Genomic DNA, 17,315 nt, shown 5'->3' with positions numbered 1-17,315 from the left:
CGTGGCAATTGCAATGTTGATAGACAACAGTGGAATTCAGTATCCTGAGCTGCAAATTCTGAAGAGTACAGTGACCTAAAATAGGATTCAAAAGTCTCGAGTATTTGAGAAGAGGAGGTTAGTGATGATCATGCAGGAGATTTAACAGACGCAATCCTCTGGCTCGTTTTCCTGCCCTTGAGATAGGTTGCAAGTAATTTGCCAGCTTTGTTTGCTTCTAAATAGTATACAGCACTTTGTTTGAAGGTAATCACATGAGAAATATTCGACAGCTGTGAATTGTATTGCATTTTAAGCGAATTAAGCTGATGTAGAGTAGACTTGGATGATGAAGTATAAAGAGATGCTTCCAGCTGGTGAATTTCCTGTTCCAAATTAGTAATTTAGCGCTGTTGACCTTGCGGATATGAGATGAATAGCTGATTACTTCACCCCTAAGCCAGGATTTATATGCCTCCCAGACTACTATATAAGAGGATACAGAGTCTTTGTTTTCTTTATCTACTGTAGTTATTATGTAGGTTCCTATCTAGTGTTATTGAAAAGCTGCTTCATCCTAACAGAAAACGTCAATCCAACCTTACTTCCACATGCAAACTCTTCATGTTGGACTGACTTTTTCTGTTAGGATAAAATAGCTTTTCCATTTGTTTTGTTTTGTTGTTTTGTTTTTGCTGTGAAATAAGAAAATGGAACAAGGTTGGTTTTGGACTATATCTGGGTGTTTTTGTCATGCTTTGGTTTAAGCAATTAAGGGCATTTTACCAAACAACAGTAAAAAGTGGCCTTAGCACGCCCTTATTACGCAGGTCATTCCTGCACATTAAGTGCTTTTTTACTGCTGGGGTAAAATGGCTGATTTTCTGAATGTTTCAATAATGGCTACACACTAGTGTTCACATTAGCATGTGGCCATTAGCACATGAGCCCCTTCGGTAGGGACTCATGCCTAAACCTGGACTAATCAATTAGTGCACACCAAAGTAGCTGTGTTAACTAATTAGACAGCACACACTCACTCTCTGCCCCCCTAGATAGACCCCCTGCAACAAAAAATAAAAATATTTTTTTTGGGGGGGGGATTGGTAGCGTATGCACATGGCAAAATTACTGCGGGATGCCTCAGCACACCCCATGGTACACCATTTTGTGCTGTGCTAATCATGTGTTAGTGCTTACCGCAGGTTTCTAAAAGGGCCCCTAAGACTGACACTGTAGCTTATTCAACTAACACAATCCCCCTGATATTCAAAAGCATTTAACCAGCCAGAATCAGCACCTGAACGGTTAAATGCCCCATAACCAGAGATATTTGGCGAGGGATAGCATCTATCTCCCACTGAATATTACCGGTTAGCAGATAGCCGGTTATATCAGCCAACATAACTGGCTATCTGCCAATTTTTCAGCCCCACTTTAGCGGCTATATTGGGTTGCATGAATATGTGGGATATCTTCGACCAATTGGAAGATAACCGGCTAAGTCTGAATATGAACATAGCTGGTTATCTTCTAAATAGCCAAAAATAAACTGGATATTCATTGCCAGTCACTGGGAACGGCCGGGCATTGGATATCCAGTTTTAGCGGTGACCGTGGAAGTTAGCTGGACTAACTCCTTCAGTCTGAATATCAACCCCAGTGAATTTTAATTCACACACTCAGGAGAAGAAATGAAGGAGCTTTCCCATTCACACTCATTAACATTTAAATATTTTTGTCAGCATTTTTATTCCAGCAATTATAATCTGCCCCAAACCATGTGCTTAACAACTAATTACAGTATATTCAAATACAATGAGTTTCTATTTCTGAGAGTACTGGAAGCAATGGGAGATAAGAAGGGGAAACCTTTTTAAAATGATCTAACCAGCAAATTTCTAGCTATATCTTGAGCATCCCTAATTAGCCAGACTAGGGTTCCACCAGAAGAGAGAAAAAGAGCAACACTGCCTAATCCCCTTCTACAGACTGAAAGGTTCAGAAAATTCCCCATATATTTTCATTCTACAGTCAGATTACATTAAAGTGCCTGAATCATTTTTCATGAGTCCATGTCCAAAATTCATCTTTTCAAGAATTTTAAATAGATAAAAACATTTGGCCTGATCAAATGCTTTTTTCAGCATCCAGTGCCAAGAAAATTGTCACTGCTCCGTTGCACTGTGTATAATACTTCCAACATTATACCATATAACATTATAGCTGTCTACCTTTTATACATTCAAGCTCATACCAGTGAATCAATCTAGGAATATATTTCTCTATGTCCATTAAAATACAGTAAACTGTCATGCACCAGTAACATCAAGAATTATCAGAGATGAGTAGGTAGAAGCTAGAACAACATTAATCTTTATGGCCTATAAGGATATTCAAATTTATAAAAGTTTATGGAGTTTTTCTACTGTTCTGAGCAGCATTAAATACTCTGACCAATCAAATTTCTTCAAGAAATCTAAGAAAAAGCAGTCGGAGCCAGCGAGCTTACTAGGATTCTTCAGTGCTATCCCAATGGCATATAACAAAACAGAAGGGTCTAAATCACTCCACTCGTTCTCCTCTTATTAAGGCAGTTTCTTTTCTTTTGATATAGAAAAACAAACTGCACTAAGTTCTTCTATAATACTTTTACTGAACACTTTACATATACTGCACTTTACAATTACATATAAGACAGTCCCTTCTCAGTAGACCTTATGGTTTAATCAAGACAAACATTTAGGACACAATAGAAGAGGAAGAATGAATCAAAGAAGAAGAAAGGCCAGGAGTCAAAATCATTGAGAGAGGAGGAACGCTGACTTATCAATGAATCAATTAAATGATAGCTACTTGGAGAGGTAGTAAGTGAATAGGTAGATGGAATGGACTTTAAAGGAAAAAAGGAGTGTGTTTGAGTCTTTGAAATCTACAGGAGGGAGGACAGCAACAATCCAACACCACTACCAGCAAAATAATTTTTCATTTCATATTTTTCAATTTTTCTTTGTTCCCTCCCTTTCCCTCATTATCTGGAAAGACAGAGATTATAAGGTAATCTTGTACTTTGAGTTAATCATGGATGGGTAGACCCAGGGCCGGTGCTAGACATGGTGGGACCCAGGGCAGATGCTAAGGAGGGGGCCCAAAAGCTTGCTTGCCGTCCATCTCTCTTTCAACTTCAGGCAGATTTAGGCCCCCTTTAACATGGGGGCCCAGGGCAATTGCCCTGTTTCCCACCCCTAACGCTGGCCCTGTTAGAACATGTTTAATAAATGCTGACCAACGTAATGGCTACTATAGAATTCTCTTTTCTTAGGAAGGCCCTTTGGACCTTGCAGTAGAAGGAGGAATTGATTCACCAATTGGAAAAATAGTGGTCTCGGCCATTTATGAAGGTGGTGCAGCAGACAAGCATGGTAAGTCAAGGGCAGATATTTGAATTAGGAATTTTTATCTCTTCTTGCCACCAGTGTTCTTTCTGAGCTGCTCATGTGAGCAGCTATACACAGTTTTAGTTGGCTGATTGTACAACTGCTGTATCTCTTGCAGGCTGCAATTTGACTGTCTTCCAGTTCCATTTTACTCTAGGTTCCCTGCAGCCAAACTGTTGAGTCTAGAATCATGGAGGGGGGGGGGGGGGGGGGTCGATATTCAGCCAGCGGTGGTCAGTGTTTTTTAAATCTGCTGCTGGCTTTATGCCCAGATATTCAATGCTAAACTGTGTCCCGTTGTATGCAGCCAGCTAAAACGTATACTCTTAAGTGCAAGATTTAGCACTTAGCCACATAAGAAGAACCACATAAAGAAGCCCTTTTACAAAACGGTGGTAAATCCACCGCACGCTAATCTGTAACTACCACCGGCCCAACGCAGGCACCGGTGGTAGTTCAGCCGCAGCATTCACCATTTTCCACGCTAGGGAAAATAGCTGGCTATTTTCTAGAGTGGTGTTAACCCGGTGCTAATCAGGCAGTGTTGTGTGCTATTCGGTTACCACCGGGTTAGTGCAGGAGCCCTTACTGCCACCTCAGTGGGTGGAGGTAGGTGCACCCCCTTGCATGACCATACAGTAAGAGCATAGCCATGGCTATTTTCAAGCATTTTTACCCACTGCGGTAAAAAGGGCCGCAGCACATGGCAAAAACGGCCCCGCCGCTAGTGCAGGGCCCTTTTTGCTGCAGCTTAGTAAAAGGATCCCAAAGATAGGACTTTGTTTTATGCAGTCCTATTTATGGGATCATCTTAACAGGTAAGTGCCGACTCTGCCCACAGACCACCCACAAAATAGCCGGTTTTGTATTTGGCAGTTAGTTTTGACATTCAGCGGCACTAACCAGTTAAGTGCCACTGAATATCAATAGATATCCCCATACAAGTGATTTAACCGACCTAAGGGACATGGGGGAGGTGGAACTTTGGGGGGGGGGGGGGGGGGGTTAATAAAAAATGTTGTCATTTTTATTGAGAGGAGAATATTGGTAATTCTTTAAGGATTTTGTTCTATTCTTTGTGTGACTCAATAAAGATATTTGCCCATAAAATAATTTTTCCAAAGGGTTATAAAAACAGGAAGTGAAACAGTCATAAAATCCAATAATGTCATACACATAAATTGAATTCTTGCAGCAGCTTATTTTGACTTTTATTTACATTACTACTACTACTACTATTTAGCATTTCTATAGTGCTACAAGGCGATCGCAGCGCTGTACAAACATAGAAGAAAGACAGTCCCTGCTCAAAGAGCTTACAATCTAATAGACAACTCTGATAAGCTGTCAATTGGACCCGCAGTGTGGGAACATCCAACTATCACTGCATAATATTCTTTTAGCAGTGCTATGCTGTTAATGGAAAAGCTCTGTAAATTTAAATTTAAGGTAAAGATCATTCTTATTTCTTGTTGGCTGGATTATTGCTTTTTGAAAACTGCTCTTTGGCTTCTTAAAAGAGCGGTTTCTGTATTTTTTTAAAAATGGAGCTGTCTCTGTATTTTTACTTATTTATACTTGAGCTCTTGTTTAGTTGTGTCTAAACCTTGTGGCTCAAGTTTTTTCTACCTTTGCCCTACCTTTTTAACTTTTCATTTTAGTATGATTTAGGTTAATACTTTTCTACATTTGTATCATTTACCCATATATGTTGATAAGTGGGGTGGACTGTAATGATTGTGACTTAGGTAGTCTGAGTAATTTGGGGGCCCTTTTACTAAGCCGCGTAGGTGCCTACGTGCACCCAATGTACGCCAATTTGGAACTACTGCCCAGCTACCGCGTGGCCCGGGCAGTAATTTCATTTTTTATGTGTGTCCAGTACATGCGCCGTAAAATATATTTTCTTTTCCAGTGCACGGCGCTAACTGGGCGGAAAGTGGCATCGTACACACGCTGACGATTACCACCTGGTTAACACATGAGACCTTACTGCTAAGTGAATGGGTGGCGGTAAGGTCTCAGTCCCAAAATGGATGTGTGCCAATTTTCATTCTTCCGCCTGTCCATTTTTGGCCCCCCAAAAAAGGCCTTTTTTGCAGGCATGCTGAAAAATGGACCTGTGCTCATCCAATACATGCATCTACAACAGCGCAGGCCATTTTTCAGCGCACCTTAGTAAAAGGATCTCTTGAATGATTATTGATATATTTGGTGGTTTTGGAGATGGTTTGTTATTTGCTCGCAATTTTTTCATAACAGCATTATAGTAAATCCATGTGTTTTAGCTCTGTTTTTACACATCTTTTTCTTGTTTCAGAGGCTATTTTTATGTGCAGTGAGTAATATCTGTATTTTTGAGACCGAATCCAGTAGTAATGTAAACAGTCAAGTGTTGGATTTTTGGGGGGACGCCTTAGTCTTTTCTATTTTTTAATTTGTTTTTTCCCTGTTTATTTTTTATGGTTTTCTTGTCCTCTCTTTGGCATTGTTTATTTATAGTTTATAGTTTATTTAAAACAAATACCACTAATACAACAAAAATTGGTTGAAGCAGTTGACAAAGGATAAATTTACAAAAGAAAAAGAAAGAGGAAAAGAACGTCATTGTCAACAGGACAGCAAACCAACACTGGGAGGGGGTATTGCTACAAGTGAAGGGAACAAATGCACCATAGCTTTTCAGAGTGATAGGGTTGTAAGCCCAAAGGCTAGATGAAAAGTACATTTTCAGAAGTTGCTTAAATTTTGAGAAGGAAACCTGAGCTCTAATTGAGGGCAGGAGGTCATTCCAGGATTTAGGTGCTAAGAAGAAGAAAGCTGAAGAGCGTGTGGACTTGTAGAAGGCTGATTGGGGAGAGGATAGATTCAAACAGTTGGCATCTAAGGATCTAAGAGTATGGTTGTTGATCATAACAACAAGATTTAACAAGGCCCCTGAAGCAGGGATCATGCCGAAGCAAGTTGGGCATGTTATGCATGATGTAATGTTAACAATGGACTGACAGTGGACATTTTGGACTTCTGTGCTTAAAATATTTTTATGACTGATGCTTTTTATCTCCCATTTTCTCTGTATATTCTGGAATAATTTTCAAAGCACATATGATTTCACTCTGAAAATCCTACGAAGCTAGCAGAGTAAAAAGTATGCATCTGACAGATATACAATTATACCACTCTGTACAGATTTGCTGTGTACTATATTATTCAGCTAAACAATGGATTTTGTTGTGCTGCCTTTTCACTAGGTGGAATAGTAAAAGGGGATGAGATAATGGCAGTCAATGGGAAGATACTGACCAAAGTTACACTTACAGAAGCGCAGGCAACCCTGACAAAAGCTTGGAACAAGGGTGGGGTAAGTTTATGTTTATGTTTGTGCGTTTATGTTTATATTTATTTTCTTGATGTACTACCTTTTCAAAGACTGGTCAAAGAGGTTTACAATCAATAAAATACATACAAGTTAAGGAAGGGAATGCCAATACGTTGATAGGAAAGGTATAATCAAACAAAGTAGGGGAGAAGGGAGAACTGGGGGAGATGGGGAAAGGGATCAAGTAGAGACTACTCACTAGTCCTTCAGGCATACAGTGGTGGAAATAAGTATTTGATCCCTTGCTGATTTTGTAAGTTTGCCCACTGACAAAGACATGAGCAGCCCATAATTGAAGGGTAGGTTATTGGTAACAGTGAGAGATAGCACATCACAAATTAAATCCGGAAAATCACATTGTGGAAAGTATATGAATTTATTTGCATTCTGCAGAGGGAAATAAGTATTTAATCCCTCTGGCAAACAAGACCTAATACTTGGTGGCAAAACCCTTGTTGGCAAGCACAGCGGTCAGACGTCTTCTGTAGTTGATGATGAGGTTTGCACACATGTCAGGAGGAATTTTGGTCCACTCCTCTTTGCAGATCATCTCTAAATCATTAAGAGTTCTGGGCTGTCGCTTGGCAACTCGCAGCTTCAGCTCCCTCCATAAGTTTTCAATGGGATTAAGGTCTGGTGACTGGCTAGGCCACTCCATGACCCTAATGTGCTTCTTCCTGAGCCACTCCTTTGTTGCCTTGGCTGTATGTTTTGGGTCATTGTCATGCTGGAAGACCCAGCCACGACCCATTTTTAAGGCCCTGGCGGAGGGAAGGAGGTTGTCACTCAGAATTGTACGGTACATGGCCCCATCCATTCTCCCATTGATGCGGTGAAGTAGTCCTGTGCCCTTAGCAGAGAAACACCCCCAAAACATAACATTTCCACCTCCATGCTTGACAGTGGGGACGGTGTTCTTTGGGTCATAGGCAGCATTTCTCTTCCTCCAAACACGGCGAGTTGAGTTCATGCCAAAGAGCTCAATTTTTGTCTCATCTGACCACAGCACCTTCTCCCAATCACTCTCGGCATCATCCAGGTGTTCACTGGCAAACTTCAGACGGGCCGTCACATGTGCCTTCCGGAGCAGGGGGACCTTGCGGGCACTGCAGGATTGCAATCCGTTATGTCGTAATGTGTTACCAATGGTTTTCGTGGTGACGGTGGTCCCAGCTGCCTTGAGATCATTGACAAGTTCCCCCCTTGTAGTTGTAGGCTGATTTCTAACCTTCCTCATGATCAAGGATACCCCACGAGGTGAGATTTTGCGTGGAGCCCCAGATCTTTGTCGATTGACAGTCATTTTGTACTTCTTCCATTTTCTTACTATGGCACCAACAGTTGTCTCCTTCTCGCCCAGCGTCTTACTGATGGTTTTGTAGCCCATTCCAGCCTTGTGCAGGTGTATGATCTTGTCCCTGACATCCTTAGACAGCTCCTTGCTCTTGGCCATTTTGTAGAGGTTAGAGTCTGACTGATTCACTGAGTCTGTGGACAGGTGTCTTTCATACAGGTGACCATTGCCGACAGCTGTCTGTCATGCAGGTAACGAGTTGATTTGGAGCATCTACCTGGTCTGTAGGGGCCAGATCTCTTACTGGTTGGTGGGGGATCAAATACTTATTTCCCTCTGCAGAATGCAAATAAATTCATATACTTTCCACAATGTGATTTTCCGGATTTAATTTGTGATGTGCTATCTCTCACTGTTACCAATAACCTACCCTTCAATTATGGGCTGCTCATGTCTTTGTCAGTGGGCAAACTTACAAAATCAGCAAGGGATCAAATACTTATTTCCACCACTGTACCCTCAAGAATCATGAGGTGAGCAGACCATATGCAAGTTCACAGTAGTAAGTTTTTGAAAGAGATTAAAATTTTGGGAAAGAGAGTTCAGCTTTGATATAATTGGCTAAGTCATTCCCTATTTTGGGGGCTAAGTAAAAGAAAGCAGATGCTCTAGTACATTCGTAATGGGCCTGTTTAAGAGCAGGGAGAGAAAGACGATGACTGTCTAAAGAATGCAATGATCTGACAAGGGTGTAAGGAATTACCAAATGTAATCCCATCTGGAGACAAACTTGCTAAGTATTTCAATGAAAAAATTGCAAACCTACACAACATGCTACCTCAGGACAACACTGACATTGAAATCTTCCTTAATGAGTTGGACCCAACCACTGGAGAATACCCGGCTGACCGAACCTGGTTAAAATTCACCCTCCTTACCGTCGATGCAGTTGCACAGGCGATCAGCAGGTTCTCCAACACTCACTGTAAACTAGATACCTGTCCCAACTACCTAATGAAATCTGCCCCTGACCGCTTCATAGCAGACCTCACATCCCACCTAAACTACATGCTTCAGCAAGGTCTCTTCCCTAAGGAAAATGGCAATATCCTACTCACTCCGATACCAAAAGACACCAAGAAAAAAACTAATGAAATCACTAATTACCGTCCAGTAGCATCCATTCCGTTGTCAGTCAAACTGATGGAAAGCATGGTAGCCAAACAATTTAAACAAATTCTCAATATTACACGAATCACAGTCAGGTTTTCACCCCCTCCACAGCACAAAAACAGTACTACTCTCTATCCTAGCCAAATTCAAGCAGGAAATAGCAATAGGCAAAAACATCCTCCTCCTCCAATTCGACATATCTAGTGCATTCGACATGGTAAACCATAATTTATTAAAAAGATTACTAGATATGTTCGGGATTGGTGAAAACATGCTTAGCTGGATCAAGGGTTTCCTAACCACAAGAACACCGTGGAAAGCAGACTGCAGAGTACCGCTGAGGCAGCATGGGCATAATTATATATAAGAAATTATATTAAGTGTTAATTCTGTTTAAAGGTGGTCAAATACTATTTCAACTTTTTCATCCTGCAAGTGAAGGAATGCCATATGGTTCAGATTATTTAGAAAGTCTAGCTTTAGTTAAGCTAAAGGTTAAAAAGGTCAGAGACAGAAACTTCTTTCACCCCTTGTGAGTGATGGATTGCTAATGCTAGCACACACATCTGTATACCATTAAATCTTGAGGGGATACTATTATGAATGAACAAAGCATGAGCCAGACATACTGTAGTTTAAAGCTGGTTAAATAATTCTAGATGTTCTTGATATTTAGAATATGTAGATTTTGTTATAAGGAATACTGATTCTGTGTATTTTAGAATATGTCTTATTTTAGAATATGTTTATTCTGGGTAGTTAATATGTAGAATACCTTTTTAAATCTAATGTTTGTTCAACTCTTTGCCTTACGTTCTGAGTAGGGCTGCAGTGAAAAGGTCAGCATATGGTTTGAGTTTTCTGCAGTCCTGGCTGGTTTAATTTATGGAGCTGATAGGTGAAAAGGGTCAAGAAAAAGTCTTGATTAATTATAGGTAAATGTAGGACTGGGCTTTCTGAAAGAAATAACAAATCACGTATGTGAGCCATTAAGTAAGACTGGCCCTTGACCCCTTAATGAATGCCAGAGTTCAGTTAGTAGTTAGTATGAAGTTGACTAGGAATATGAGAATGTCCCTTAGTCCCTAAATGAATTCAGTTTAAGCTATAGCTGAGAAATTAATCATAATGAAAATGTAAGAGACTGGTGCCATATTGTCTGGTTTGAGGGGCCCCAGGTCATAGGTCAGTTTGAGAAATATCAAACCTATGTAACTGATATTTTTAAAGTAATGATTGGCTGAGGCAAGGTAACCAATCTATTCTTTACCATCTGGAAAGTAAGGGGGGCTAGAGGTTAGGACTGTATTTAAGTGGGAGTAGAAGCAGCTTACGTCAGAAGGAACAGACAGAAGAGGAAGACAGACAGCAGAAGAAGAGAAGAAGCTGAGACAGAAGCCACAAAGACACAGAGAGCTGAGAAAGAGAAGAAGAGACTTAATGCTGATGTCCTACTATGTTTGCTGGCAAATAAAGAAGATTTCTCCCTCATTCTGGTGTGTGCTGCTTGACTCCTGAAGTACCACAGATTCTGCTAACAATAGGGGTAATTCATGCATCAATTCCTGCAACAATTCTTGGTGTCAGAAGTGGGATCCTGAACCGGCACCCAACTGACTGAGGAACATTCGCCGGGTATGTATTCTGTATTCTGTATTGTAATCCTAGCTAGGAAACTGTAAACCAGCCCCTCATAAATTGAGGGAAGGGGAGTCTGATCAACTCTCAGCGAAGGCCTTAGTAGCTTTTAGTCTAGTGGAGATTAGAAGCGAAACCGCTTGAGCTTATCTGTATCTGAGAAATTTGAAATTGTTGGGTGGGATTTTCTGTATGGAATGTGTGATGCTTGAATGTTAAATGAGTGCGGACTTCTTATAGCTGCGTTTCCAATTAACGCGAGTTCAATTGGCCAGTGACAGAAGGAAGCGATTGTTGTCTGTCTACCTAGTGTCTCGAGAGTGTGGACCCCTTACTGCACTCTCAAAAACTCCCTCCCTTTTGTGTGTTGTAACTGTAAGCATTATGGGAGGGAAATCGTCTAGACAAATTGATACTCCCCTAGATTGTATGCTTAAGAATTTCAAGAAAGGATTTTTAATTAATGATTATGGACAGACTTTAAGCTCAAGTACTCTAAGAACCTTGTGTGAAGTTGAGTGGCCATCTATGGGAGTGGGGTGGCCCTCTAGTGGCAGCTTAGATATTGAAGTAATCCGGAAGGTCTACAGCATAATTGTAGGAGAACCAGAATATTCTGAACAACTCCCTTATATAGATTCCTGGGACAGCCTTGTGACTGACCCTCCCTCTTGGTTGAAAACTTATATGGGATCCCCAGTAAAATTCATGTTAGGCCGCGTTCAAAGAAAGATTAGAAAATCTAAACTGGAAGAGGGAAAGAGCCCTAGGAAGCCTACCACCCAATCGGTGGCTTCCGCCCCTACCCTGTCCGAAAAACCCATACTCTCTGATGACCCCTCAGATCTTGAGCCACCACCTTATGGCCCATTGTTGGGGTTCCGTGCCACCCCCAGAGATCCACGCCGCCCAGCCCAAGCTTCTCCAGCACAGGCTTCTCCGGATAGCTCCTCTTCTGTGCAAACCCCGTCACATCCTAGGGTGGACCTTTCAGCCAGCCTCTACCCTTCTTTGCCACATTCTCCCCTGCTAACCTCCGAAGATCCGCTTTGGGCTCCACTCCCTGACTCCTCAACTCCCGACAGCCCAGCTTCTCCCTCTAATACCCCTCCCCACTCATCAGGGGCCCGGCATCCCTTTCAATGGACTGAATCACCTGTGACCACCTCTCAGTCTATGAGTACCCCTCCCCATCCCTCAGGGGTTCAACACACCTCCACTGAATGGGTTAGACCTGTTGCAATCACCTTTGAGCATGATAGGAGGGTAGCTCCTAGCTCTACCTCAGGTTCCATTCCTACCTCCTCGAGAGTTCTGCCCCTGCGTCAGGTAACCACCACTCGACCGGATCCTAATAATGAGGGTCAGGTTATACAGGCACAGGCCTACCAGTATGTACCCTTCACAACCACCGATCTCCTGAATTGGAAGACGCATTACCCCTCTTATACTGAAAAGCCTCAGGCAGTGGTGGACCTAGTGGCTAGCATTATGGCCACCCATAACCCAACCTGGACTGATTGTCAACAACTTCTCCTGACCCTCTTCACAACTGAGGAGAGGCGGAAGATTTTGCAAAATGCTGAGGCTATCACGCGAGCGCGTGCCCCCGAGAGGACACCGGACCTAGAGGAATGGGTTAGAGCTCGGTTCCCTCGTGCAGCTCCAGCTTGGGATCCAAATAATGAGCAGCACTATGAACTGTTGTCTGGCTATTGCCGGGACTTGCTGGAAGGTATGAGGAAAGGCATAAAGAGGCCCATTAATCTGGCAAGGTCTCTGAAATTCTCCAAGGGGCAACTGAATCCCCTGGGGCCTTTTTAGAGCGACTAATTGAAGCCTACAGAACATACACCCCATTTGACCCTGAGGCACTAGAAAACCAGAGAATGGTGAATAGTGCATTGGTGGCCCAGAGTATGCCAGATATCCGGAAGAAGTTGCAGCGTCAGGAGGGATTCGCAGGGATGAATACCACCCAGCTAATTGAGATCGCAACCAAGGTTTTCATTAATAGGGATCAGGAGGTGCGCCGAGAGGCTGACCGGAAGATGCAGAAGAAGGCCGACCTTTTAGCGGCAGCCATTACTAACTCCACCCTTAACCGAGGTCGACCTCTAGCTAATGGGAAGCCAAAGTGGGACCACGGACCGCCAGCCAGGCCCCGAGATTCCTTCAATCAATCCCGGCCAAGGGGGGAGAATCCCAGACCAAGATTGGAGAGGGATCAGTGTGCCTACTGTAAGGAAAGAGGGCACTGGAAAGATGAATGCCCCCAGAGGCGCCAGGGACTGAGAAGGGGACCAGGAGATCGAGGAAGCCGAGGCCGAGTTCGAGAGGGAAGATATGAGCCTCCTGAATCTGACATCATCGGGATAGCCGAGATGGCAGAATGGGACGAATAGGACAGACCGGGTTCCTACAAACTGGGCTCCCAGGAACCTATGGTCAAGTTAACTATAGGGAGCCGCTCAATTCCATTCATGATTGATACAGGAGCTGAACATTCTGTTGTGACGGAGCGATTAGCGCCTGTGTCTGGAAAAACTGTCCGAGTGGTGGGAGCCACGGGGGTGCAGAACCGGAGGCCCTTTCTGACGACCCGTAGATGCCAATTAGGCTCACACACAGTCACTCATGAATTCCTGTATATGCCAGACTGTCCAATCCCTTTGTTAGGTCGAGACCTGCTGTCCAAGCTTAGGGCCCAAATTTCCTTTGACTCTGATGGCCAGACTTCAGTCTCCTTTCGGCCCCCGATATCTAGCCCTAAGGGTATATTGAGTTTCTGCTGCCCCCTTGAAGAAGAATGGCGGCTGCATCAGTCGCATGGCCAAGTTGACCTACCCCTGGTAGACAGCTTTCAGGTCAGTGGGGTATGGGCAGAAGATAATCCCCCAGGGTTGGCCCGAAATATTCCTCCTGTCCATGTAGATTTACTTCCAAGTGCCCGGCCAATCCATCTTCGCCAATACCCAATTCCCCGAAAGGCTCTGGAAGGGATTCAAGCACATCTGAATCGTTTGTTATCCCATGGAATTATTCGACCTTGTCAGTCTCCATGGAATACGCCACTGTTGCCAGTTCAGAAGCCAGGGACTGAGGACTACCGGCCAGTCCAAGACTTACGAGTGGTCAACAAATCCACTATTTCATTACACCCTGTAGTGCCTAATCCATATGTCCTGCTGGGATTGATACCTTCTGGAGCTACCCATTTCACGACACTAGACTTAAAAGATGCCTTCTTTTGTATTCGGGTGGCCCCCGCCAGTCAACTGCTTTTTGCCTTTCAATGGGAAAACCCAGTAACAGGAAGGAAGCTTCAGTATACATGGACCCGCCTGCCACAGGGGTTCAAGAACTCCCCCACCATTTTTGGGACTGCCCTAGGGCAAGACCTTAAGACTTTTAAATCTGAGCCTTCCAGGCGAGTTTTACTCCAGTATGTAGATGACCTCCTGATTGCAGCAGCAGTGACCCAGGAAGAGTGTTTTGAGGCTACCAGAGAATTGCTGGAGCTACTCTTGGATGCAGGCTATAAGGTCTCACGCTCAAAGGCCCAACTTTGTCAGTCAGAAGTGAAGTATCTGGGCTTTTGCATTTCCCAGGGAAGTCGGAGACTGGATGTCAGTAGGAAGCAAGCGGTTTGCTGCAATTCCCCAACCCAAGTCCAGAAGGGAAGTTAGGGAATTTCTGGGAGCAGCCGGATTCTGCAGAATTTGGATTCCAAATTTTGCATTGATGGCGAAACCCCTTTACCAGGCCACAAAGGGGGGTGAAAAGGAACCATTTGAATGGGGACCTACTGCTCAACAATCCTTCATTGCTATAAAGAAAGCCTTACTCTAAGCCCCTGCGTTAGGCCTTCCTGATGTGGAGAAACCTTTCTCATTGTATGTCCACGAGCGACAGGGGGTTGCTCTGGGTGTGCTGACCCAGATGATGGGATCCTGGCAGAGGCCTGTTGCATACCTGTCTAAACAGCTGGATGGAGTGGCTAAAGGATGGCCAGCCTGCATGAGGGCCATTGCAGCAACAGCATTACTGGTCCAGGAAGCTGATAAGTTGACCTTGGGGCAAGAACTGGTTGTTAAAGTCCCCCATGCAGTTCTCACCCTCATGGAGTATAAGGGCAACCACTGGTTTACAAATAACCGTATGGTTAAGTACCAAGCCAGCTTGTGTGAGAATCCACGGATACACCTGGAAACAGTGGCTACATTCAATCCTGCCACTCTTTTGCCAGCATCTGAGGGACCACCGGATCATGACTGTATCCAAACCATGGATGAAGTGTACTCCAGTCGACCAGATCTTAAAGATGTTCCTTGGAGGGACCCAGATGTAATTTATTTCACAGATGGAAGCAGTTACGTGGAGAACTCCAAGCGATTGGCAGGCTATGCTGTGGTGACAGAGGACAAGGTGATAGAAGCAAGAGCCCTGCCCCAAGGAACTTCAGCCCAGAAAGCAGAACTTGTGGCCCTCATACGAGCTCTAGAGCTAGCAGCAGGACTGGTAACCAACATTTATACTGATTCCAAGTATGCCTTCACAACTCTACATGCTCATGGAGCTTTGTATAAGGAAAAGGGACTCATAAATGCCGCAGGCCAACCTGTTAAGTATGGACCTGAAATACTTCAGCTGCTAGAGGCTGTTTGGGCCCCTAAGAAGGTAGCTGTCATTCACTGCAGGGGACATCAAAGGATAGATACTCCAGTGGCCCGAGGGAATCGCCATGCTGATCGGGTGGCCAAGGAAGCTGCTCGAGGACCCTTAGCAAGTACTGTGACTCCCCTGTTCCAAATTCGACTGCAAGAATGGACGCCTATGTACACCCAAATGGAAGAGAAGTGGGCTCAAGAGGAAGGTGCAGTAAGGAGACCTGATGGCTGGTTACATCTCCCTGATACCAGAGTTCTGGTGCCACGCCACCTAGCTTGGCCTGTAGTGTCTCAAGCTCATGATCTGTCACACTTAGGAAAAACAGCACTAGCCCGCCTACTCAGTCGAGTAGTGGTGCTGGAAGGATTGGATAGTCTGGTTGCCACTGCCTCTGCCCGATGTACTCTCTGTGCCCAGAATAATGCTCGTCAGGGACCCCGTATTCCACCAGGATTTCAGTCTAGAGGACTAACACCTTTTGAGTCTCTAGTTATAGACTTCACAGAAATGCCCAGGAGCGGTAGGCTCCGATACCTCTTGGTCATGGTCTGTACCTTTTCTGGGTGGGTGGAAGCATATCCTACAGTCACTGAGAAAGCCACAGAAGTAGCTCGAGCCCTCCTTAGGAATGTTATCTCCAGGTATGGACTGCCCCTTGCCATAGGTTCAGATAATGGTCCCGCCTTTGTTGAAGCTACACTTCAGGCCCTGTCCCGCGCATTGCGCATTACCTGGAAATTGCATTGTGCCTATCGTCCCCAGAGTTCAGGGCAGGTTGAGCGGGCAAACAGAACCTTGAAAAATAGCCTAGCAAAGATTTGTCAGGAAACCCAACTGAAATGGCCACAGGCACTGCCACTAGCCCTCTTCCGCCTCCGATGCACCCCAACTAAAGGAACAGCCCTCTCTCCCTTTGAAATTGTGTATGGGAAGCCCCCAGCCATTTTGCAGGGAATTAAGGGAGACATAGGGATTTTAGGGTCTGCCCAGGTGCAGGAGCAGGTAGCCCTCTTGGGCAGGATAATTTCTGAGCTTCAGTCTTATGTGAGAGAAATAAACCCTGTCCCCTTCCAGGCTCAGGTACATTCCTTCCTGCCAGGGTATAGAGTTTGGGTGAAAGACTGGAGGCTCCAGCCTTTGGGGCCCCGATGGAAAGGACCTTTTACTGTTTTGCTTTCTACCCCTACAGCTGTGAAGGTCGCAGGGATAACTCCATGGGTCCATTGGTCTCGAATTAAGTCTGCTGACCAGACTGAGCCCAGCACGGATCAGACGGAGCCTAGACAGTGGAGAGCAGAAAGAGATCCAGCGGAGCCATTGAAGTTGCGCTTGACCCGAACCAAAGAATCTACTAGCTGAAAAGAAGGGTCAACTGCATACTGCAGGAGCTGCTGAACTTCAGCTTCACACTGAGACTCTTTCTGTCCAGATTCTGGCTTTCTTGGAATTTGAAAGCTTGATCCTTGTCAGTTGAGGGTCTATCCCAACTGGTATAAGAACTCAAGACTGAGAACATTATATTAGAATAATCTGTGATTAGCACAGACTGTTGAAATATTATTGCTTAATTAGTTTGCTGTATTTGTTTTAGATTAGGAAGAAAGAAAATGTTAGTAGTTTGGATGCTTTTGTTGTTTTCTACTCCTTGCCTCCTTTTTCCTAATACCCCAACTCGCTCCAATCTTTGGTTACACTCAGTCCAGGAACTAATTAGCCAGGCAAAGATTACTTCCCCTTGTATTGT

The 17,315-nt window shown here is 44.1% G+C and overlaps 1 protein-coding gene across 6 annotated transcripts in view; it reads left to right on the top strand.

The window, feature by feature from the left end:
- The window catches only part of USH1C (USH1 protein network component harmonin), a 420,974-nt gene that overhangs the window by 353,035 nt on the left and 50,624 nt on the right, over positions 1-17,315 (top strand). For all 6 annotated transcript variants that reach the window (XM_030201080.1, XM_030201079.1, XM_030201078.1 and 3 more), the window contains 2 exons: positions 3,302-3,401; positions 6,668-6,777. In XM_030201080.1, the coding sequence (XP_030056940.1) occupies positions 3,302-3,401; positions 6,668-6,777 (210 nt within the window). The remainder of the gene's footprint in view (positions 1-3,301; positions 3,402-6,667; positions 6,778-17,315) is intronic.

The sequence above is a fragment of the Microcaecilia unicolor genome, chromosome 4 (assembly GCF_901765095.1).
Source record: "Microcaecilia unicolor chromosome 4, aMicUni1.1, whole genome shotgun sequence".
NCBI classification, from domain to species: Eukaryota; Metazoa; Chordata; class Amphibia; order Gymnophiona; family Siphonopidae; genus Microcaecilia; species Microcaecilia unicolor.
Note: the sequence above shows the minus strand (reverse complement) of the source record. Positions and strands in the feature narration are given on the sequence as shown.